Here is a 24,069-nt window from a genome sequence, read left to right as displayed (position 1 = left end):
TGTTTTCTGGTAGGGAACTTCTGTTAATCTTAAACTGCATCTAGACGTGAGAGGCATCTTACGTTGATAAAATTGCCTAGGAGTTGAAACAAAGCTGGAGATACTTCCCTTTCTAAGAGGTCTGTGATGCAAATGGAAAACCCAGAGAGATCATTGGCATTTTAACAGCAATATTTTTATTGCTTTTGAGGATTCTCCTAGAGCAGACATTGTTTTGTACAGCTCTTTCATTTTTGGCATTTTAGAAATAGTTGCAGAAGATATTTTCTCTAAAAAGAAAAGATGCCTAGTGTATTTGAAGGTGAAGGAGCTCAGACTTAAGAGGACAGGGTCTGTTGCTATTTTATGAATCATCTTTGCTTAGCACTTGCATTTTGATGATACTTCTTACTCCCAATTCCAGAGATCCTTTTGAAGTCCAGATCAATAGGACCCCATCTATCCAAACCCTAGCCCTTCAGGAACCTGAGCAAGAGCAGTGGATTCTATTGGCCTATTTAGGACAATTGCAGAGAGCTGGAAGCGAACACAGAACTAGTTGAAGCAGCCCTGCTTGTCTTAAAGCAAGGGGAATGGGAGTCCCAGCTGCTGGGGAGAGGCATACAGTGGGTCCTCCCTGATTTGCAAGCTTAGTAAACCCAGGAGACAGGCACCCATTGTGGAGAACTGCATGCCTGGTCAAAGGCTTCTTGCAGTTTCTTAAGGGTTTCGTCAACGTCATTATTGACCAATGAGAGATCAAAATAGTGAGCGTACTGGCTGCGGATGGCCTCAGAATCCTTCTGTAGCTGCTGGAGGGCTTCCGTCTGTAAACAACAAAGAGTAATGGCTGAAGCATCCCGGGCTCAGGCCAAGGTGAGGTTTTTAAGCAGGCATTGATTTCTGTTAGAATTGTCCAGTTCCCTATCACCTGTTTTTGTTTTGTTTTTGGCATGATGCTGGGGGTTGAACCCCGGACTTTCTGCATGCTAAGCAAGTACTTTACCCGTGAGCTATAACCCCAGTTCTCCCTATCCAACTATGTGAAGGATCAAACTCGGAAGATATTAATTGCCTGAGGCAGTCAATTAAGAACACTTGCACATCTCACAGGATCTCAAGGTAACCCTGATTATAAATAATCAAAGCCCTCTGGAAGATCAATAGTAGCTGTTCCATAGCATGGACTTCATTAGCATCTCCCAGTTAATGCCTTTTAGTGTGCTACAGAGCCATTTCAGCAACAACTAAGAGTTGTAAAGTTGTAATCCCAGGGCAAAGATAAATGTGTCCTAAAATCATAGGACTTTTTTTTTTTTTTTTTTGGTCCCAGATCAAATCACTATGAAAACACTGGTCATTAAACTACAGAAAAGTGAAAATGATTGCCACTGTTATCACAAAGGACCAATAACCCTAATATAGAGTTCCTGGAAATGGTAAGAAAAAGGCCAATAACGCAATGGGTAAATGAGCTAAGGATGTGGCCAGATAAAAAGTATGAAATACATTTCTACCTCTATTCGAATGGCAAAAAATGAAAAGTTTGACAAAATTCTATAAGCAAAGGGAAACATTCTCAGGCCTCTCTTTCCCCATGGCCATACTGTACCCCAGGATAGGTTCAGTACCACTTATATTCTTCACAGCTCTCTGCTTGCCCTACCAAAGCTCATACCACACCAGTGTCAGGACCTGCCACTCGATCCATATGTCTCAACAATGAACCTATCTCATTTGCCTCTGTCACTTGAGTTGTGGCCTAATGAATAGAACTACCCAGACTGAGTGAACCCCACCAATATTGAACAACCTCTTCTCACCTGAGCGCCCTGGTCAGTAGGTGCAATGAACACAATGAAAGGTGAAAGTTCTGCTGTTCGAACAATCTTCAAGGTCTAGAAAGAAAAGGAGGAAAAGGAAAGAAAAAAGCTGTCACAGTGGATTCCTTTTCATAAGCAACCCCAATAGTATTTTCTATCATTTCCAGTACTACTAGTCTTGTTCCAGGCTGACCCCACTTAAAGTATATGAAGCAACTCGGCTCCCAGAAGATTCCCAGGAACAATGCTTTTCATCATCCCCGTTTTCATCCCTTGCATGACTAAACCCATCACTCTTGAGTTTCTATGGCTACCTACCTGGGGCTCAATGTCAAGGATGGCAATCTTGTCCTGCTTATGAATCTGATGCACTGTTTCAAATTTGGTTCCAAACATGTTGCCCTGGTAGCTGCCAAACTCCAAGAACTCATTGGCAGAGATGTTCCTTGTCATCTCCTCTGTTGAAATGAAGTGGTACTCTTTTCCATCTTCCTCACTCTTCCTTGGTGGCCTTGTTGTATCTGTGTGCAAGGACCAAAAATCCCTGATGAGCTCTGGGTCCTTGACTAATGGCTTGGCCTATCATGTCTGTATAGAAACTCTGCCTGAGCTAGAAGGCAGTGCAGACCAGGAATCACCCCATCTGCCTATTGCATATTTGATTTTTAAAAGGCAAATCTTAATGAAAAATTTTTCTTTCATTTTCCCTATATGAAGTTACATATCTCAAATGACCAAATCCAGGGATATTGAAACTTGAAAATAAAGAAATGGCAAATGAAAATATTTTAAATATGGATCTATGGGCTCTGGTCAGGATTTCTTGGAAATATACTCTTATGACCTGGAAAGAAGAGCACTTCAGGTTAGTTTAAGTTAAAATGTGATTAAGAGACACATATATTACTAATATAAATTTTCTAATAAGTAAAACATGCTCCAGATATTGTAGCTTCAAACAACCTCCCAACCACTCCTTTCCATCTTCCATTGAACATCTCCTTTGCCTTCCACACCATCCCCCTTTTCTCTCTCAACTGGCTCCCTCCTCTCAACCCACAACTTCTTAAAAACTCTTTCCATTAAGCAAAACAACTCTAACTCCCTTCTCACTCAAACTTATAAGGAGCCCATAATGATTATTTCTACTTCCAGACTTGTTCCACTCACTCCTTGACCCAGGGCCATCTGCTTTCTGTTCTGAATATGTCACCAGAATGAGTCTCCCTTTGGACAACTCATTGATTCATGAGTAAAAAGGCAAAAGGGAGACATAAATGAAGGGAAAAAAATCAGATTCACAATATGGTTTTCTAAGCAGTATCTCTTTCTGGGAATACACACAACTGTACTGTGTAGATTCACTTCTTGATATGAAAGAGTTCTCTGTGCATTTGACTGCTGGCCCTATTCTCCATATCTAAGACTGCAGGTGTATCCTAAACACTGCTTTGATTCAGAAGACATTTCATGAGAATTAGATGCAGCCTAAATGTCAAACAATAGTGAGAAGAGAGCTAGAAAATGAAGATAATGTCAGGTAAAAGTTGTTTTATAAGTGACTCAGAAGACATTTCATGAGAATTGGAGGCGGTCTAAATGTCAAACTACAGTGACATAATCAAGTAAATTATTATACAAATTATAGTACATCAATTGACTATGAAATAGTTCTCAAAGTGAATTAGAGGACCATGAGAAATTGTTTATATAGTAAAATAAAAAAGTAATACATATAAATTTAATTCTTGCTTAATTTTTCAAAGCAGAATAAAAATGTTGACCTCAGCTTCTGTTATGTAAAATAGAACAATAAGAAAACAATTTCTGTTTGTGAGCTGCAGCAATTGCAGGTACAAGTTTTTGTCTTTCCAAATTTTTAGTTTTTATAATCAAAAAATAACAAAAATGGCTGCAAATCATTTCAGAGAGCTGTGTTAAATGTGATAATATGCAATACAGATGCCTGTCCTTCAGGCTTTTGCTTCCCTTCAAGATGCCCAAGAGCTACTTACATGGGGCAGGGTACACAAACTTCTCTGGATTCTGGCTTAGCAAGGCATTCTTAATGTGGCTGCGACCTACCCCACTGGCTCCTGCATGGAGAAAAGAAAGGCTTCCATCACTTTCCCCCAAAGACAAAAGCTAGGATGGGAGTGAGGATGGGACATGGATTTTCATCTCTCAGTGCTCAAAATTGCCAACAGGTGTTAGGTGCAGTGGTGCACACCTGTAATTCCAGCAACTTGGGAGACTGAGGCAAGGGATGCCAAGTAGGAGGCCAGCCTCAGCAACTTTGCAAGGTCCTAAGCAACTAAGTGAGACCCTCTTTCAAAATAAAAAAATGAAAAGGCCTGGGGATGGAGCTCAGTGATTAAGTGCCCCTGGGTTCAATCCCCAGTATCCTTCCCCCAGCCAAAAAAAAAAAATTGCCAGGAAGTGAAAAATGAGTTGATGTTCCATGTGGGCTGGGCTCAGGGTCTTTGAGCTGTTAGAAAATTTGAGACCACAAAGAAGTTTCATGTCATTTGCGGGAGGATTCAGAACATGGTTCCACAGAGGAACCAACTAATGTGAGTTTTTCTGTTTATTTTTATAAGTGTATTTACTTTCCTGAGTTTTCCAAAATTAATGGAATGGATTTTAAGCCAGTGGTTTTACTGAAAATTTCACCAGAATTCTAATACAGATCCTCTAACCAATTAATGTTTCAACTGTAAGAATAGGAAGGTCATCTACCCAGGCCCTCATACCTGGGTCTGGAGTAAGGGCTCATTCTGTTTTGATTCAGAGTCAGTTGAGACAAGGGAGCTCCCAGGGCTTTTGTGGATGACTACACACCTCAGAGTAATTTAAGGGCCCCCCACTATGCTATCAAAGTGCTATAACATGCACTTAACCAAAAAAGTGTATCACTGGTGCACCACTGCTGCCTGCCAGATGGATGGACAAAGAAGTTTAGGAACAAACCCAATCTAAAAGAATCGGTTTAAAATAGTAAAAACAAATGAACATAAGCCAACTTGTAAGGTTTACTTTCACTTGTGAGGTGGACCCAGATGGAGTATTTTTAAGGACCCCAAAAGTTCTTTATACCTTCCCTATATGGAGAACCCAAGAGACCTCACTCCATTTCTTCCTTACTGCCTTTTTTGGGGTGGGTACATAAAGTAGGCAGGGAAATAAGAGAAATGTGCTCCTGAGCAAGCAAAGCAGTGCAGGGCAATGAGAAGATACCGATCAGCACCAGGGTCTTCCTCTTGAAGGCGGGGAGCCGAACAACTTCCTCATAGGAAACAACATCCAACTGGTCAAAAACTAGAGACAAAAAACCAAGCAAGATTCATTTCCATAGCTGACAAGCAAGGAAAGAGATGAGGCCAAGGAGATTGGTGGGGAGGAACATATCTGTATTGGAGAAGGGGTCAAGAAAGCCAACTAGAAAGGTTAGCTCAGAGAGATGGAAGCTCTTATTCCAACTCTCCATCCCTCTACCTCCCCAAAATTGATGCCCTGACCATATCTGCTTCAGGTTCTACGGATTGTTCTGATGGGAGTATCGTAACACAGAATAGACACCTTTAATAAATGGTAGATAAATGTTTTTAGACTACTACTTATTTTTTATTAGCAGTTTGCTTGAACTCATTTATTATCTAAATATACAGTTGGTCCTCCATCTTCATGGGTTGTGCATCATTGGCATCAACCAACTACAGACTGAAAATATTGGAAACAATGTGTCTGTATTGAACACATACAGCCTCTTTTGATTATTCCCTAAAGAATACAGTATGCATCTATTTTCATACCATTTATATTATATTAGGTATTACAAGAAATCTAGACATGACTTAATATAATGTAAATGGGAGGATTGCATAGGTTCTATGCAAACACAACACCGTTTTTATGTAAGGAACTTTAGGCATCAGAGAACTTTGGTTTCTGTGGGGGTGCCCACACCAATCCCCAATAAATACTAAGGGATGACCTTGTTATATTTCCAACCATGATAGGTTAAAAAAAAGCCAAAATTAGTTCTTAGGAAAAAAGGCTATATTCTGGGGATTCTCAGACATTGCTGAAGGTGTTGATGCCATGAGTGAAGTGTAAACAGAAAAGGTAGAAATCTGTTCAGTTCATTACCTGAGGCAATGAGCAGGTGAGGGAAAACACTAGTGTTCTTTTATATCTATTATCATTGTCTGTCTGATTGCAATGAGCTTGTGAAGATGAAATGAGTAAGAGAAAACCAGAAGAAATGGCATACTTTCTGTTTAATGTATATTCCATTGTACACTGCAACATCTCCTTTTTTCTGCTGCCTAAAGAGCCTGGGAAACACCCTAGTGCAGCCAGGACCATGGAGTGAGGCAGTTTGGAAAGCTTACTTGAGCTGTGCTTGGCAAGGTACTTGTCTTTGTACTTCTTCTTCTTCCCAAAGGGACTGCAGCTTGGGGCTTCACTTGGAGCAGATTGAGCCACACTTGCTACTCGCCTAGCAGGAACAAATGACCAAAGGGTCAATGGATCCTCAGTGTAAAACCCTGAGGACTGAGTGACCCCCCCCCACACACACACACACATACACTATTCTTTCTATACTAAACTTCCAAACTGATTCACTTCCTTCACTTTATACTGGCTAAAAAACATTATGTAGCAATGGCCCCCCCAGGGCTCACCTACTCCGTTCCCTATCCTCTCTGGAATTTTTATGTGGAAATGTTTCCAAGAGGAAATGAACTTCTACCACATGCTCCCCTTAAGGCAGCCTGACTATTTTGGCTGGGTTCTTTCCACTTCTGATGTGAACCATGGGTGGCCATCCCTGCATTAGTGTGAGTAGCATCAGGCAGGGGCCTTAGGCCCAGCACCCACCTCACTATAAGAAATAAACTGCCCACTGTAACCCTATATTACACATACAAGCATTTGTAAATAAAATATACACACGCATACATACTACATACACAAAACAACAGCTTCATGAAACAATATCTTTTATGTGTAATATACTAATATTTCTATTTAATATCATTTAAAAAGGAATACTTGTTGTAATTCACTAAATTGATTTCATGCCTCATTAATAAATTGTAGCCCACAGTTTTATCTCATATTCTCCTGGGTCTTCCTCAGCCCTGCTGCTCCTTATCTTGTAATGTTCTTAGTGAGGTATTAGCTCCAAAAAACACCTAGAAGACACATTTGTTCCTGCTCCAGGCTTTGACCAATATCATCCAGGTTTTGCACTGCATTTCTTCTGTTGCTTTAATGCTGTTTATTTCTACAAAGCACATCCTGTGGTTTACTGCCATGTTTATAACTTCCCTTCCACTGTATCATCACTGGAGACAAGGTCAACCCAAACTCTGGCTTAAAACTCAGAGACTGGTATATGAAACAAACACCTCTTAGCATTGTAATCTTTAAACTGGACTTATTTGCAGAGGCAAAGGCGGGTTGACAATGGATGTGGATCGTTCTGTATGTGGTATAACCTAGCACTATGTGAGCAATCTGACTCACGGACAGGAATTGTTTTTTCTATGTACCAGTAATCTACATAAAGAACATATACTTAAAATGAAACTGTTTACTGTAGACCTCAGAAGTCTTCCCACAAATTACACAGAGGGGTATATGGGAGGCAAGAGAAAAGGGAGGACTTTGTTATTGTGGGACAATCATTCAAGGAGAGCTCCTTTACCTGTAATGAACGACCTGTTAGTCAAGCCTATGAACTCATTATGCCCCCCTTCCACACATTATTTCAGAGAAGCTAGTAGGTCTGCTCAGAACAGAAACTATACACAGCACAACAGATTTTTAAATCTAAGCAATTATTTGTGGCAGGCAGATGCCCTTTCCATCTGTAAAGCCCACCTGCACAAAATTGGCTCACCATTCCTGCAACTCAGGGGAAGGGATCAACCCTGCTGACTCCTTGGAGGAACCTTCAACCCGTCCCTGCCACCAGTTGCTGTCATCCTTGTTGATGATCTGGATAATGTCTCCTGTGACAAACTTTAGCCCTGCCTCCTTGCAAGGGATCAGATTATCCTTTTTGGGATCATAGTCAAACTGTGCTCTCATGAACATCTGAAAAAAAAGGTCAAAGGAAATTGCAGGTGGCAACCCAACAAGAAACACCAGCATCAGAGCATGTATGCAGAAATTTCTGCTGTATGTAAACAGGGAATGAACAACATTTCTAGAAGACAGTCTAGTAATATGAATGTGTTCCAAGTTTTCAAATGTTGATACCCTCTGGTCCCACAGGGTTATGCATTTATCTGATACAAACCAGCACTCTTAGTAATGCTGTATGGATGAGTACACTCATCACAGAATTATTTTTTAGAGTGAAGTATTGGAAACAATCTAATTTTCCAAGAATAGGGAACTAGTTAAATATGGTTATCTAATAAATGTATTACCAAGTAACTGTAAAAATCAATTTTTAGAAGAGTATTAAATGCCATTGAAAATGCTGCTGATAATGATGTTAACTGAGAATATCATTAAACAAAAATGATCCAACCCAATGAAAGAAGAAAAGAAATAATGAAGAGCAAAAAAGAAATTAAATGGAAAATAGCATTGAGAAGATCAACTATGGCAAAATTGATTATTCCAAAAGATTAATGAAATTCATATAATAGACGAGATACAACTTACCAGTAGAGATCCTAGAGATATTAAAAAGGTTATTAGAGGATATTATGAACAATTTTGCACTAATACATTTGACAAAAATTCCTTGCAAAACGCAATTTACCAAAAGTGACATAACAGGAAATTGAAAGTATGAACTGATAAATCTATCCTTTGAACTCAAATCCATTATTAAAAATTCTGCTCACCTGCCCCCAAACATGCTAGCATGTACACATTCACCTGATAACTTCTTTGGTTAGTTCTTCAAATAGTATTTGAAGAAATAAGGGTAGTCTCATACAAATAATTGAAAATGATGATACTTCCTAACCCATTTATAAGACTAATACAACCACCTGAAATTAGAGCCTATTTGATTGCTTGTGATTTATTATGATTTGATTTGCTAATGGTTTTATTTCAGATTTTAACATCTCTTGCTTGAGAAATAAACAAAGGTGCCTGCTCTTACCACTTCTATAGGATATTGTGAAGATGTGTCTTCTCCCCAATATGATATGTGAATTTAATGCAGGGGTAAACAAACAGTCCAACAGAAAATAACAGAGTTCCAAATAGACCTACAACATGATTTATGAAAAAAAGTAATGGTGCATATAATAGAAACAGGACAATTGTTTCAATAAATAATGCCAACTCCATTGATATCCACATGGAAAAACTGGACTTTTTACCTCTTTCCTTATAACATACTACACAAAAATTAATGTTAGATGGGTTTTAGAAGAAAACAGGAGAATATCTTCTTGACCTTGTTGTAATCAAAATATTTTAAAATAAGACATAAAAATGGCTAATCATAGAAGAAAAAAAGTGGCAGTGAGTGTTTCATTAAATTAAAAGTTTCTAGTAAGTAATAGCACCACGAAGAAAGTAAGAAAACAAGCCACACAAGAAGAGAACATGTTTGGGATATATATTACACAGGATTCTTACACAGAATAAACAAGGGACTCCTTCAAATTGGTATGAAGAAGACTTGAAGAAGTGGTACCTTCCAAAAGAGGATCTGTGATGAAAAAAATTGTCATATAAAAAGGAGCTTATCCTCCTTAGTTATTAGAGAAATACAAATTGAAATAAAAAGAGATACTACCACTATCCGAATGGCCAAATGGGGAAAAAAAAAAACAAAGCCAGATAATTCTAAGTCTTGATGAGGATGTGGAACAACTAGAAATGTCATCCAAGTGCAATTGTGAATATAAATTATTATAATAACTTTGGACAACTATGTGTCAATATAATCTAAAGATGAATGTACTTGTACCCTACAACACAGTAATTATACCCCAACAGAAAGGCATAGATGTGTGTACCAAAACATGCCCAAGAAGGCTCATGGCAGAATTTCATAAGAGCAAAAATGCCAATAGATGAATAATTGTAGTATATTCATACAATGAATTAATGAGGATAAATCATATGTTGCTACAAGCAACTTAGATGACCCCCACAAACATGACATTGAGTGAAAAAATGAGACACAAAATAATTATTAGTATGTAGTTCAATTTATATAAATTTGAAAAAGGGGCAAAACCTGTCTCTGGTGTTAGAAGTCACAGTTGTAGTTAGCCTTGAGGTAAGAGGCATGAAGCTTAGTAGCTGCTGGGCAAATTCTATCTCTTGAGCTGGGTGTTGATACAACTTGTGCTCAGCCAATTTTACACTTGTGATATGTGTACTGTGTTCTATATAATGCTCACATATGTCAAAGCTTCAGTTAAAAGTAAATTGACCTTGGGCTGGGGATGTGGCTCAAGCAGTAACGCGCTTGCCTGGCATGCGTGGGGCGCTGGGTTCGATTCCTCAACTCCACATAAAAAGTAAAAATAAAGATGCTGTATCCGCCGAGAACTAAAAAATAAATATTAAAAAATTCTCTCTCTCTCTCTCTCTCTCTCTCTCTCTCTCTCTCTCTTTCAAAAAAAAAATGTACATTGACCTAAGGGCTGGGGTTGTGGCTTAGTGGCAGAGCACTTGCCTAGCATGAGTGAGGCGGTGGGTTTGATCCTCAGCACCACATAAAAAATAAGTTTAATAAAGGCATGCTGGGCTGGGGATTTGGCTCAAGCAGTAGCACACTCGCCTGGCATGTGTGCAGCTGGGGTTCGATCCTCAGGACCACATACAAACAAAGATGTTGTGTCCGCCAAGAACTAAAAAATAAATATGAAAAAATTATCTCCCTCTCTCTCTGTCTAAATAAATAAATAAATAAATAAAGGCATGCTGTCCACCTACAACTATAAATTTTTTGAATAAATAAATTCACTTAAAAGATGATTATACTATCATATGTAATTTGCAACAGAAATTTTAGAATTGCTTTTCTTTTTTAATTTGTTCTTTCTAGATATATATGACAGTGGAGTGCATTTTGACATATTATATATACATAGAATAAATATAACTTGTTCCATTTAGGATCCCATTATTGTGGTTGTATATGATGCATGTGATGAGAGGGCTGGAGTTGTGGCTCAGTGGTAGAGCTCTTGCCTCACATGTGTGAGGCACTGGGTTCAATACTCAGCACTGTATATAAATAAATAAAATAAAGATATTGTGTCCATATATAACTAAAAAAATTAAAAATACATTCTACTGTCATGTATAACTAATTAGAACAAATAAAAAAGTTTTTAATAAAATAAAATCTACTCTCTCAGAAATTTTCTCTTCATATTAACCCCATATTCTAGCACAGTGATTTGTACACAATAGACTCAAATTTTTATAAGTGTTCAGAAGAATCTCCTCCTTTACTTTGATACTATTAACCACTGGGCTTCATGATTACTATTTTTAAAAATATTTATGTTCCAATTTCCTTGGTGAAATCTGGCATATTTGGCATATCACACAAATTTTAATTTGCATTTCTTTGATGACAGATAAAATAATTATTTTTTCACATGTTCAATTGTATTTGTAGTGTTCCTTGTATAAATGATCACTTCATTCTTGACTACTGGCAACAAAGGATCATGAGTAAGGCTGTGATCATGCCACTGCCTGGTTGATACTCTACTACTGTCATCACTGTCTTCTGCTTCCAGGAAAAGTAAATGAGCTCATGTATTTTAGTTTACAGAGCTTCAGACAAGCAGCTTAACACTTTTGAGATATTTAGACCTTTAAGTTAGAATCACACCAGGTGTGGTAGTGCACACCTGCAATCCCAGCAACTTGGGAGGCTGAGGTAGGAGGATTGAGTTCCAGGCCAGTTTCAGCAAGTTAGCAATGATCTAAGCAACTTAGAAAGACCCTATCTCAAAATAAAATATAAAAAAGGGTTGGGGAAAGTGGTTAAGCACTCCTGGGTTCAATCCCCAGTACCAAAAAAAAAAAAAAGTTAAAATCATATCACTTACAATCAAACTTTCAACAGAGAAAAAGGTGCCACCTACCTGTAGTGCAGGAAGACGACTTTGCTGATTGGGAATTACTTTTAATGAGATCATTCCTTTAGTTTCTTTCTATTAAAAAGCAAATAAATAAAATTGTAAGGGTAACTGACTTGCATGATTCTGGGTTCTCTAAAGTTATTTTCCCTCTCAAAGCCTCAGGATTTTCCACCAACAGCTATATTTCTACTACATTTTGAGATTTTTCCAGGATAAGTCCTCCTGTAACAAAAAAAGTGTCATGTACCCCATAAATTGGCATGACAATAAGAAGACATACAAACAGTAATGAAGAAAAAGCTAATGACTTTCCCTGCTCTCTTGACTATCAAGGGATCCCTGGAAATTCCTGAAATGAGTCCTGGCACACATATATCCACATCTTTCCCCACACCGATGATGATAGCATTACAAATATTTACATTCATATATACACATTATTCCATAACTTGCTTTATTCTGGCATCACTTCAGGAATATACTTTTAGGTGACTGCAGGAGGCCCTCACTCATTATTTTTCATGGCTCTGTAGCAGTCAACATTTGAGATGCATCACAGTTTATGCAGTTTTCACTCCCATCAGTAAGCAAACAGATTGTTACCAGCTTTTTCATATAATCTACCATATCAGACATTCTTGAACATATATGCTTAGATATTGATATTTTGATTTTTATGGAACAGAATTCCCTTGGTGGAAATGTAGAATAAAATGGTATGAACATTTTGAGTTTTTAATATTTATTTTTAGTTGTAGTTGGACACAATACCTTTATTTTATTTATTTATTTTTATGTGGTGCTGAGGATTGAACCCAGGGCTTCGCACGTGCTAGGTGAGCACTTTACCACTGAGCCAGAACCCCAGGCCAACATTTTCAGTTTTAATAGATGTCCTCAGATTACTTTTCTAAAAGATTATAACAATTCCATTCCAACAAGGAGGATATGAGAGTCCTTTATCCATCAAATTCTTGCCAGAATTACATATTAGACATTTCTTTTTCATTTCTGTCAATCAAATAGATGGACAGTAGTTCATGGTTTCTTTAAGTTATAAGTTGTCATCATAACTAATGTTGAATATCTGTTACTTTTTCTCACTTTCTTTCAATTTGACAAAAATCATACTTATATACTTATCATATACAGCATGTTATTTTGAAATATGTATAGATTGTAGAAAGAATAGGGTAATTAACACACACATTACCTCTTATACTTTTTGGGGGGTGAGAACACTTAAAATCTACTCTCTTAGAAATTTTCAAGAATATGATTCATTGTTATTAACTATAGTCACCATGTTGTACAGTATATCTCTTGAATTAATTCTTCCTGTCTATCTGGAATTTTGTATTCTTTGAACAACTTCTCCTCATTATCCTCTCCAAACCCAGCTTTTGGTAATTATCATTTTAATCTCTACTTCCACATAATGTCTTCCTGGTAATGGAGACAGAAGTTAAAATTAAAAAGAAATGATAATATGTAATTCTGGCAAGAATTTGGGGATAAAAGACTCTCATATACTCCTGGTGGGAATGAAATTGCTGTAATTCAATAATAATAGCTATCCTGAATGAATAGGAGGACATTACATTCATACTATTTGATTCTATATTTTCACCAAGGGATTCTGTTCTGTAAAAATCAAAATATAAATATATATAAACAACAAATGAACTTATTTATATATGAAATATAAAAAAAAATTCATAGAAGTCCAGAGTAGAATGGTAGTTACCAAAAGCTGTACATACAGGAGAGAAGAGGCTTTCGCCAAAATGGTCTCATAGGGAATAGGTGGAGATATAAGTACCCTAATTATTTATAATATTCCTTTCTCTCTTATTGTCTAACTTTTTGCTGAGCCCATTGGAGCCCAACTGATGTAGTTATTAGAGGCCCAAGGAAGAGTAGAGAAAGATGGCAAAAAATCAGGAGGAGCAAACATGATGGTGAGCAAACATCAAGTACAATGCTGCATGTAATAAGTGCTAAATATAAACATCATGCTCAATTTTTCTTTTTTTTAGTTATAAATGGACATAATATCTTTTATTTATTTATTTATTTTTATGTGGTGCTGAGAATTGAACCCAGTGTCTCACACATGCTAGGCAAGCACTCTACCACTGAGCCACAACCCCAGCTCTCAAATTTTCATTTATAATATTCCTTTCTCTCTTCATAGTGGGTCTTTGTTTCCTTGTTTTGCAGACGAGGAAATTAAGACTTTAGAGAAGTTCATTGACTTGCTCAAAGTCACAGAGCCAGAAAAAACTAAGGTTGGGATTCAGAGTTGCCGTTAAAGTACAATGTTCTTTCCATCATACCACATTGATGCTCTAGGTTATTTGCACTGCTTTAGAGTTTTTACTAAATGGTAGCAGAGAAATGTCATTTCTTGTAAGAACAAAGATTGGAAAAGATAATAGCTTCCTCAATAAGGTACAGAGATTCTGGCAGAGAAATGAGGTGTACTAATATCAGTATGCTTCAACACTTCATGAAGACCATGAAAAATCTTCATCTAGCATGGAAAATACCTACCATTGCCTTTTGCAGCTGATCTACTGAGTGATTAGTCACATTTGTACCATTGATTTCTAGGATCTCATCTCCCACATGAAGAGAGCCTGCCATGAAACATACAATCAATGCACAGAATAGAGTTTCAAACAACAGCTGTCAATACAATTCAAGATAATAAAAAAGAGAAATCATTATCTAGAGCATGTTTTAAAGTAGATTGTGTAAAATACTCAGGATTAAAAACTTCCAACCATGAGAGATATCCTATTGAATCCCCAAGGGATGTATCAGGTTGCTTAACAATTCAAGACTATCTTATTCTCCTTGACCTAAGTCTTTCAAGAGCTGAATAAAAGCACCTTGTTCTGACTTCAGGAGACCCTGACACACATGCATATACTAAAAAGAATAACAAAGCAAGGCAAAAAAACTTATTGTTTAGTTAAAAGTCTATGTGAACAGTAGTTATCTATATTGGTGTCACCCTGGATAAAAAACAAAGCTCAGCTAAACATAAAAGGCTAATTGTTCATTAGATAGGAAACTTCCAGGCAGCATTCAAAGTATGGTATGCATCAGATAGTCAAACAGAGGTTATCATTAGCTGCTGAAAACGTGCTGCATTTTAGCATATTATTTTGTTCTTTCATTAGTCCCTGAGGTTGGTTTTACCAAATGATGTATTTGAAAATTGAATGCACTTTAATCTTAAGGAAACACAATACTTAATTTTTATTTATTTAACATCTGCTTTCTCAGTTAAACTGTTAACTGCAGGAGAATAGAGATGATCTGTTTTCTTCACTGCTGTATATTCAAATCATAAAACAATGAGTGGCATATAGTAATGGCTTAAATGTTAACTATCTGGGAAAATATCAAATACAAAAACATGTATCAGAAGGCTCAGAGGGAGAAATGGTGGCAGTGGGCAATTCATATTAAGATTTTCTAAAGAACTAGTTATTAAGCCACAAAAATTTTCTTGGCACAGTCACAAAAATGTTATAACTTTTGAAGATTATAGGCTTCATGTCCCATACCACTGAACAGGGGATAAATGATTAATCCTGGCTTAAAATGTGACCAAGGACCCCAGAAAGTACCTTGTCTATGAATCATGCCTCCATGAAGGATTCTGGCAACAGTGCAGGACTGCTTTTCATTCAGCTTTAGAGTGATCCCCTGAAATATAGGAAATGACACAGTCAACTTCATTTTAAGCTGTCTATGATGCTATCTTATTAACAGCTTAAGGCAATTTTTTAGGAAATTTTTTTCCCATATATACCCAGAACAGTCCTCTACTAGAATGGGCAGAAAGCCTACTTTGAGAGGAGCTTTAGATGGGGACGCTGAGACACAATAGTTGAGTTGGCTGGTTTCCTAACTTCATAAGTAGCCTTATGCAATAACTCTTTTTTTTTCTTTTCTGAGGAGTTTTTCCCACATTTTTCTTGGCTGCCTTAACTCTTGCGGCCCAGTGACATACAGTGGAGAGTAAGTAGCAGGTGATAATATGATAACAGATTACCATGGGCTCCTCTGTGACCTTCTCAAACTGTATGAGACGCACTTTCCGCACCTCTTGTCCCTTGGCCTGGGCAGGGCTACCTGGGGAAGCAGACCCGTTGGTGTACATATCCTCAGTTACAGCATTCAACTGGTTTGACACAGTCTATAAAGTCAAAACAACAGAGTAGTGCATGAAGTAAGGAGCAAAGGCCCATATTCTCAGTCCATAATCCACAATCCTAAAATCCAAAAGGCTCTGAAAACTCAGTTGTTTCTTAAGTTTAGCATCCAATCTCATTTGAATCAATGAGAAGTTGTTTGTAAGTTTGATTTATCCAAATGAACATACATGTTTAACTAGACTGCTATAGACATATTAACATGTTTGATTTACAGGGTGCTCCCATAAACCTTGCTGGGGTATTAATATATATATTATATAATTATAATATATATTATATAATATATATATATATCCATGTTATATATGGGTATGGATATATATTTTTCAAAAACTTCTGAATGTATTCAGGTGGGGTTGTGGCTCAGTGGTAGAGCACTTGCCTAGCATGTGTGAGGCACTGAGTTTGATTCTCAGCACCACGTGGAAACAAATAAACAAAAGTCTATTGATACGTTAAAAAAAAAAAAAACAAACTTCTGAATCCAGAAGCACTTCAGGCCCCAAGGTTTAGCTTTCCAATATGGTATACACATGTACATACACTGCATAGCAAACATTGAGAGTGGATCTAAATTAATTCATGACAGGAGAGGCAGAAAAGGACAAGTGCAGAGAGAAAAGTGAACACAGATGACAATGTTTGTTCCCATTCTAAACAATAACTACCTCTCCAGTGATAGGCACACTAATGAGTCCAAGCCCCAGTTGCTCTCTTTTCTGCATGACAAATGGTGCTGGGTCAATCATATAAGCATAAAGAAAAATGAATATTGGCTCCTGCTCATTTTACAGACAAAATACAATTACAGATGGATTTAGACTTAAATGTGAAAGGTAAAACAATCAAGCTCTGAGAAGAAAACATTTCCCTAATTGTGAAGTAGGTAAAAGGAAGTCTTATATATGACATAAAAGGTACTAACTATAAGATGAAAACTAAAAAGATAAAAAGAGTTTATGATTAAGGCGCCTGTTCATCAAAAACTCCACTTAGGTAGGCGAAGTATTATTACATGGACAAGACATGGGAGGAAATAATCACAGATGTAAGCAATTGACTTAATCAAGCCTAAAATCTCTCTTCAAAAGACAAAGAAAAGCCCAGCATGGCACACCTGCAGTCCCAGCTACTGGGATGCTGAGGCAAAATGATCACTTGAGGCCAGGAGTTTGAGACCAGCATGGGCAACATAATTCAATAATGACAACTAAATGAAAAGATGGGCAAGAGATATAAACAGACTTCTAATCAAATAAGACACATGAACAGCTGACAAACACATGAAAAAGTGCTCACCTTCACTGTAATCAGGGGAATATAAATTAAATTAAAATTACAATGGCATACCACGCCCCCACTAGGATGGCTAAAATGAAAAAGACAGAGGATACCAAGTAGAAACCCAGGAAACATCAGAATTAGAATGCTGGTAATATTCTATATCATGATGGGGGATGGATTTCATAGGAAGCATTTGCTAAAACTCATCCAATGGTACTTTGTGATTTTCCCCGTTTATACTTCCACCTGCAGGTAAAATATTAAATCAAAAACAATATGGCTGGGTTGGGGATGTAGCTCAGTTGGCGTGACATGCACAAGGCGCTGGGTTCAATATTCAGCACCAAAAGTAAATAAACAAATAAAAGAGAAAAACCAATATGTCCTACTAAAGAATGAGAAATAGGCCTGGGCTACAAAAGTGACATAGATGTGATAGTTTAGTTTGTGAGTACAAACTGAAAGTGGATCCAATAGCCTACTTATGAGCTCAGAGGAAAAAGGACAGGAAGATGGGAGATAAGGAGATCTAAAGCAGAGGCTTTTGGATAAACATATGTCTCATAATATACGGGTACTCTTTGTGAAATATAACCTTTTAATTTTGATTTTCAGCTTTCTTTCTAAGGGGTAAGTAGAAACTCTGATAAGATGGTGAGGTTTGAAATAGTGGTACTTATTGGGTGACCTCAAATGAGGGAAGTTACTGAGAAAGAAAAACTGCCTCATCTAGTAACTATAACTTAAAAAAACCCTCACATGACACAAAGTCATATGGCATTGCTGTCATAACAAAATTTGAAAATTGACTTAGGCTAGCTGGAAGCACAGAACTTCACATAACTCCAAGGTACTCTACAGTAGATGACTCAATCATACAGTTAGCACTATATGAGGGGGGCACCATGTAGCACTGAAAAAAACAATGTAAGAAAAAGTATGCCAGCATCAGAATAAAAAGTAAAAATGAATATATTCATATATGCTTATGAATGACAACTCTAAAAGGAGACATAAGAAATGGTGGTTGCTTTTAAGGAAATGAATTGGGTACTTACAGGATGGTGTGAGAAGAAAATTGTTTCCCAGATTATGAACTGTGTTTGCATTAGAAAGAAATGAGTAAAAGTTGGGTGTGGTGGCACACATCTATAATCCTAGTGGTTCAGGAGGCTGAGGCAGGTGGACCACAAATTTGAGGCCAGCCTCAGCAAGTTAGCATGTCCCTAAGCAACTTAGTGAGACCCTGTCTCAAAATATAAAATAAAAAATGCTGATGTGGCTCTGGGTTCAATCCCCAGTGCCAAAAAGAAAGAAAAGAAAAAAAAAAGAAAGAAGGAAAGAAAGAAAAAAGTGTAGTATGATGTTAGAAATACATATGGGAAAGTTGCCACTGTGGCCATCAGCTCCACTTTCAACACAGAAAGAAAGAAGAAGGGCCAGGCCAGTGGCACCTATCCTAAAACCTCCCCAGTGGATATCTCCTTTTGAATCACTGGGGACCATCCTACACTGCAAAAGGGACTAGAAAAATAAGAATTTAGTTGGATACTTTACATCCTAAACAAGATCAGGGATCTGTAGGTGAGAAGTGGGATGTTGGGTTGGTAATCAAGTGTAATAATATAAACACTGTTTACTGATTTTCACTTTTTAAATTTAATCCTGAAACAATTATAGAGAACAGATTGTAAATGTCAGCACCATGAAAATATTAAGACATTCATACACACGATAAAGAGGAGAAATCATAAAAAAAATAAAGGGAAGGGGCCAGTAATCTTCTCCCCTTAAAAATGAAGAGTTTCAAGAGGTAGTATCTGCACTGGTTGAACAACACATCAAGGAATAAATGTATAAAGTTCCAAGAAAGCAGAAGTTGTAAACTGATGGGCCATAAGTCTGTTTTATTTTGACAGTGTGTCTTTATTTTGTTTAGTAAAAATCAGGAAACTCCAATTCTCTACCTGGCCCAGATCTCATGTTCTGCACTGCTGGTTAGTCCAGAGGCTGGTGTCAGCTGCAATAACCTTGCACCTGGAATGTTATTTTCCTTATACACAAATGGTTTTACTCACCTGATCCATGTAAGTTAGACTAAAAGTACCTCTGGATGACTTGACCTTTTAAAAACCATGTGAAGAAAAAGCCACAGGCCTGTGAATAGCTAAAGTGAAGAATTAGTCTGCAGTTTTAAAATTTTTCTATGGTTCAGTAAAGACCAGATGGTATAGACACACAGGTCAATGGAACAGAATCAAGGATTCTGGCTTATATCCTCTTATCAATAGTAATTGTGGGGCTGAAAAAGCTAAAAACCAAACTTACAAATGAACTCTATCAATTAATCAGCAACTATTATTTATGCAGGTTAGCAACCATAGTATATACACAGGTGGCCACAAATTCTGGAAATTTACCATATACCTGGAATGTACCATTAATGAAGCATTTATAATGATTCACCTGTGATTCCTGGCTTGGTGGGTTCCTGCATCATATTCTCTCCTTGAACCCTCACAAACTTTGAAGTCTGTACTTATAGTTTAATTCCTGGAGCCAGAGACTTACTAACCCTGAAAGCTCAAACAGTTTTCTAAAGCATTTTATGCTTCCAAATATTGATCACAAAGTGGAAATAAGAATTTAATTTAAAGAGTGATGTTACTGCACACAAAATCCAGCACTGGCTTAATGTTATCGTGGGAACTCAGGCCAGGTATCTTGATTGTGGAATGGTGGTATTTAGGCTTCCTGTTTTTTTTTTTTCAGTGGAAGGAGAAGTTTGTACATGTACAGACTGCACTGGATAGATGAAGCACATTGGAAAAGGATCTTTAGACACTTGGTCTTTGGACTGATGTATGTGTTCTCAGATGAATTTAGTGCTTGAGAAACAAAGCACCTAGTTAATGTATGACTTTAACATAGTACATGCCAGAAAATTCTGGCTCTTAGGCCTCCTTCTCTCCCCAGTACTTATCATTTGTGGTTAAACAGTGTTAATGTCTTTCTAATTCCTTGGAGTACTGTTGGTTTCCTCGTAGTTTCTCTTGTTTTTTCCCAAAGTGTAACAGGATATTGCCCATATGAAGACCGGATATTTCTGGCACCTGGGCCCAAGGCCTGTATGACAGGCCGGCAGGTGTTGTTGGGCAGCCCCAGAGTCTGCTGTCTATGATGTCCCCTTGCTGTCTTGGAGTGGGCCTTCTAATTCTCCATGTGGAAGCAGCTGGCAAAGAACCCAACAGTGGGCTGAAAAAATGTTTGTTCTATCCTATGGTCACTGGTAAACTGTCACTTGCTCTTAAGCCAACTGTCTGGATGAGGAATCCAACTTTAGTTGCCTCTGCTCTATTCACTGTACCACCACTGACCCCAAGCCAAGTTTGTTTTTAATCTCTTTTTTGATTCTAACTTCCTTTGAGCAACTGTCTCTACCCTTTGAACCCTGCTGCAGATGTTTCCTCCGAAGGAGGCAGGAGGCATAGAGTTCTGTAGAGCAGTGAGAGGTGCCTAGCACCGCTGAAGCCTGGATTTTGCATTATCCAGGATGAATGGGCAAAAAGCACTCCTAGTAGAGGGAACAGCCTGTGCAAAGACACAAGGGTTCTTGCTCAATGCAGCACATTTTGCCATGGCAGGAAGCTGTCTTGCCTGTCCGTGGGGTGCATGATCAGTGAGTCTGCTCCTAATTATTTATTATTTTTTCTGAGAAAGAACTTTTGCATGGATCTAATTGTTTATTTGAGAAGGGGCTATTTCCATTCCAGGTTTTTCTTTTCACAGAATGAATACTAGAAAATAAAATTTTCAAATTATTTACTCCTCTCTCCAATTTTCCCTGTATGTGGTAGGATCTGTCAGTCTACCTTGTTCCCTGTCCTTCACTTTCAGGATCTTTAAGACTTTTTTTTCAAGACTAAAAAGACAGTATACTTTGCAGATAGGATCTGGTTTTATTATGATCACTAAGGGCCAAGTAGATAAAAGTTTTATCACATAACTTCTGTTGTTTTCTACCTCATTTGTTCTCCCTAGATAAGATACTGAAGTAGAACATAAGGAACAGATATTCCCCTCAGCACTATTGATATTTTGGGTATTATAATTCTTTGCTGTGAAAAGCAATATCCTCTTAGTTGTGACAATCAAAAATGTCTTGAGGAATTGTCAGCATTGGAGGAAAAAAGTCGACTTTTCACTCATGTACAGGTTTTCCCCGAGCAATGAATTACTGTAATATTTCAGTGTTACTAAAAAGAGACTTTGGGTGTGGAGTACAGAAAGACAAGATTAAATAACTGTATTTCCAAAATTGGCTGGGGAGAGAGGAAGTGATGCCACACATTAGGAAGAGGAAATAAAGTCTCTGAATTAAGGAACCAGTATATAACTTTTGTAATACAGGGTTTTCTTGTTCTTCATTTTTTCTTTTTTTCCTTCATATAAATAAATACATGTGGGAAAAACACATAATAGGTTTTTGCTAAAAAGTCACCTTCATTGTGACACATTTTCTGCTTCATTTTTCTTCATAGCACTTGTCATCATCTTTGAATATTCTGTCTAGACAATGGGTCTTGTTTAGTATCTGTATGGGTCCACTACAAATGCCAGCTTTGCTGTATCCAAAGCACTTTCATAAATCTCTCAAATGAAGTGGGTACAGAGTGTGAGGAGCAGGGTTCCAGTCCTGTCCAGGAGGGGAAGGTAGCTCAGTGCTGTAGCTTATTGAGTTTGGGGAACACCTGCTACACAACAGAGAAATACAACCTCCTCTGAGGGCCTTTTGGAGAACAGAGGTTAACAGCTTTTTTTTTTTTAAACCAGCCATCCCTGTTATATCATTGTCAGAATGACCTTCAAAATGTTAGGATTCCTTGTTCCATCCATACACAGAAGCTACCCCATTTGCACCTAGCAGAAGGAGACTGCCTAAATGCAAAGGAACAGTGAATGAGCTCTTTAGAGCTAGAAGTTGGCTTTTACAAGCATGTCTGTTGACCCAAACACAAGCACTCCAAAAACCTGGCAGACCTACTCTTGGATGTGTTCCTTTAAGTCTTTCTGTTACTCATTTCCGTCCACGAGGAAGTTTTCCTTGACCTTAATAATTGCTCTGCCCTGGCTGCGGCCTCTCCTGATTTCTACCTAGAAGGGCTGCTGTGGGCAAGGATCCACCGCACCCTGAGCCCAGCAGGAACCTGGCCAAGAGCTCTCTGGGTTTCCCCACCCTGCTGACTGCTGAGGCCTCCACCCAGCGTCCAGGACACCCAAGATTAAACCATACAGAGACACGGACGTAAGTGGGGAAAATCCCGCGGCGGATGTTCAGGCCTGAAGCCGAGCCGCAGTCCCGCACCCTGGGGACCCGAGGGGCCCGCTCACCTCCGGCCGGCTGCGCTTCTGCAGCAAGTGCTCCAGGTAGAGGTCAGACAGCGCCGTGCGCATACTGCCCCCACCCTCGCCCTCACTCGACTTGAGCGTCATCTCACAGAAGCGGGGACACCGAGACGTGGGACCAGGCAACGACAGTAGTGGGGAACCTGGGGCCTGCGGGGTGGCGGAGGCGGCAGGGACGCGGCGGCGCGACTGCGCCCTTCACCACACTGCAGGCTGACAGCAGGGAGGGCAAAGGAGGAGCTCCGCCCACGCTCCGCCCAATCCCACCTTCGCTCCGCCCCTAAGCCTTCCCACTCCTTGGCCTCCGAGGCGCCCAGCCCCTGGAGAACGCAAGAAAAGCCATAAGGAGGCACACGTATGCTCCAGGTCTCCCACGGCAAAGCAGGACCAGAATGGGCAGTGGCCTCCAAACTCCCACTGGTTGAGCACACAGTCCGTGCGTTACCCAGCAGTAATAGGAAATATACATGTATCCTCTTTTTTACCCCACCTGAACCACAAGGTCTCAGATCTCCAGCTCCTGGGGGAGGTGATGCCAAGGACCGATTTGTACATTCACCAAAGCGCGTGAAGCTGTAATCAGCCGCTTATTGAAGCTTGAAGAATGTAGGAGGTTGACAAACTTCGGGCTGTTCAGATAAATGGATGTGGGTACAACAGGGCCAATGCGTACTTCAAGGTTTGGACATTACAAAATGCCTTTAGGCTCCTGTGCTCTTGAAACACTTTTTTTTTCATCGCTGTATACTGTTCAGTGATAAAAGATTTGATTACCCTCAAGAACAAACCGGTTTTACTTATCTTGTGAATAAGATAAATAAAATATGAATGCCACAAATTTTTTAAGGAAAAAAAAAAGCAGAGGGAGCACACATTCTTTGGGAATCTTAAAAGAGGATCCCTTTGTATCCTAATGCCTAGGAGAAACTAAAACATCAGTCACACTGGTGAAAGGCTTTCTGAAGAAAATGTGTGTGTGTGTGTGTGTGTGTGTGTGTGTGTGTGTGTGTGTGAATATACATATAACCTCAATTTGCCATGTTAATGGGAAAACTCACTACAGGTAAAAAGTATTCAATGTAACTCATTATTAAATAAAAACAATAAACTAGGTATAGAAACAATGTCTCAACTTCATTTTTAAGTCATTTTTAACAATCTATTTGTATTTACTTAACTGGAGAAAACTCAAATGTATTTCCTTTAATATTTTGAACAACACAAAGATGCCTCAATAACCAC

The 24,069-nt window shown here is 38.4% G+C and overlaps 1 protein-coding gene across 2 annotated transcripts; it reads right to left on the bottom strand.

The window, feature by feature from the left end:
• Nucleotides 1-153: 153 nt before the first annotated feature.
• Mpp1 (MAGUK p55 scaffold protein 1) lies at nucleotides 154-23,061 on the bottom strand. 2 transcript variants are annotated; one of them, XM_005341999.4, is made up of 12 exons: nucleotides 22,813-23,060; nucleotides 15,975-16,118; nucleotides 15,547-15,625; nucleotides 14,459-14,544; nucleotides 11,906-11,974; nucleotides 7,714-7,910; nucleotides 6,197-6,303; nucleotides 5,040-5,120; nucleotides 3,818-3,898; nucleotides 2,121-2,323; nucleotides 1,803-1,877; nucleotides 154-806 (listed from the first exon to the last, which is right to left on the bottom strand). In XM_005341999.4, the coding sequence occupies exons 1-12, from the start codon at nucleotides 22,912-22,914 to the stop codon at nucleotides 630-632; spliced, it is 1,401 nt and encodes a 466-aa protein (XP_005342056.1). In that variant the 5' UTR covers nucleotides 22,915-23,060; the 3' UTR covers nucleotides 154-629. The 2 variants fall into 2 exon arrangements, with proteins under 2 accessions (XP_005342056.1, XP_040143301.1); XM_040287367.2 differs by lacking the exon at nucleotides 5,040-5,120 and having other exon boundaries at nucleotides 22,813-23,061.
• Nucleotides 23,062-24,069: the final 1,008 nt, after the last annotated feature.

The sequence above is a fragment of the Ictidomys tridecemlineatus genome, chromosome X, assembly GCF_052094955.1.
Source record: "Ictidomys tridecemlineatus isolate mIctTri1 chromosome X, mIctTri1.hap1, whole genome shotgun sequence".
NCBI classification, from domain to species: Eukaryota; Metazoa; Chordata; class Mammalia; order Rodentia; family Sciuridae; genus Ictidomys; species Ictidomys tridecemlineatus.
Note: the sequence above shows the minus strand (reverse complement) of the source record. Positions and strands in the feature narration are given on the sequence as shown.

Coding starts and splice junctions, on each gene's coding strand:
- Mpp1 (XM_005341999.4), bottom strand. CDS start 22,914: ATGACGCTCAAGTCGAGTGAGGGCGAGGGTGGGGGCAGTATGCGCACG. Junction 16,119..22,812: donor AGAAGCGCAGCCGGCCGGAG/GTGAGCGGGCCC, acceptor TTGACTTTATAG/ACTGTGTCAAACCAGTTGAA. Junction 15,626..15,974: donor AGGTCACAGAGGAGCCCATG/GTAATCTGTTAT, acceptor CCTATATTTCAG/GGGATCACTCTAAAGCTGAA.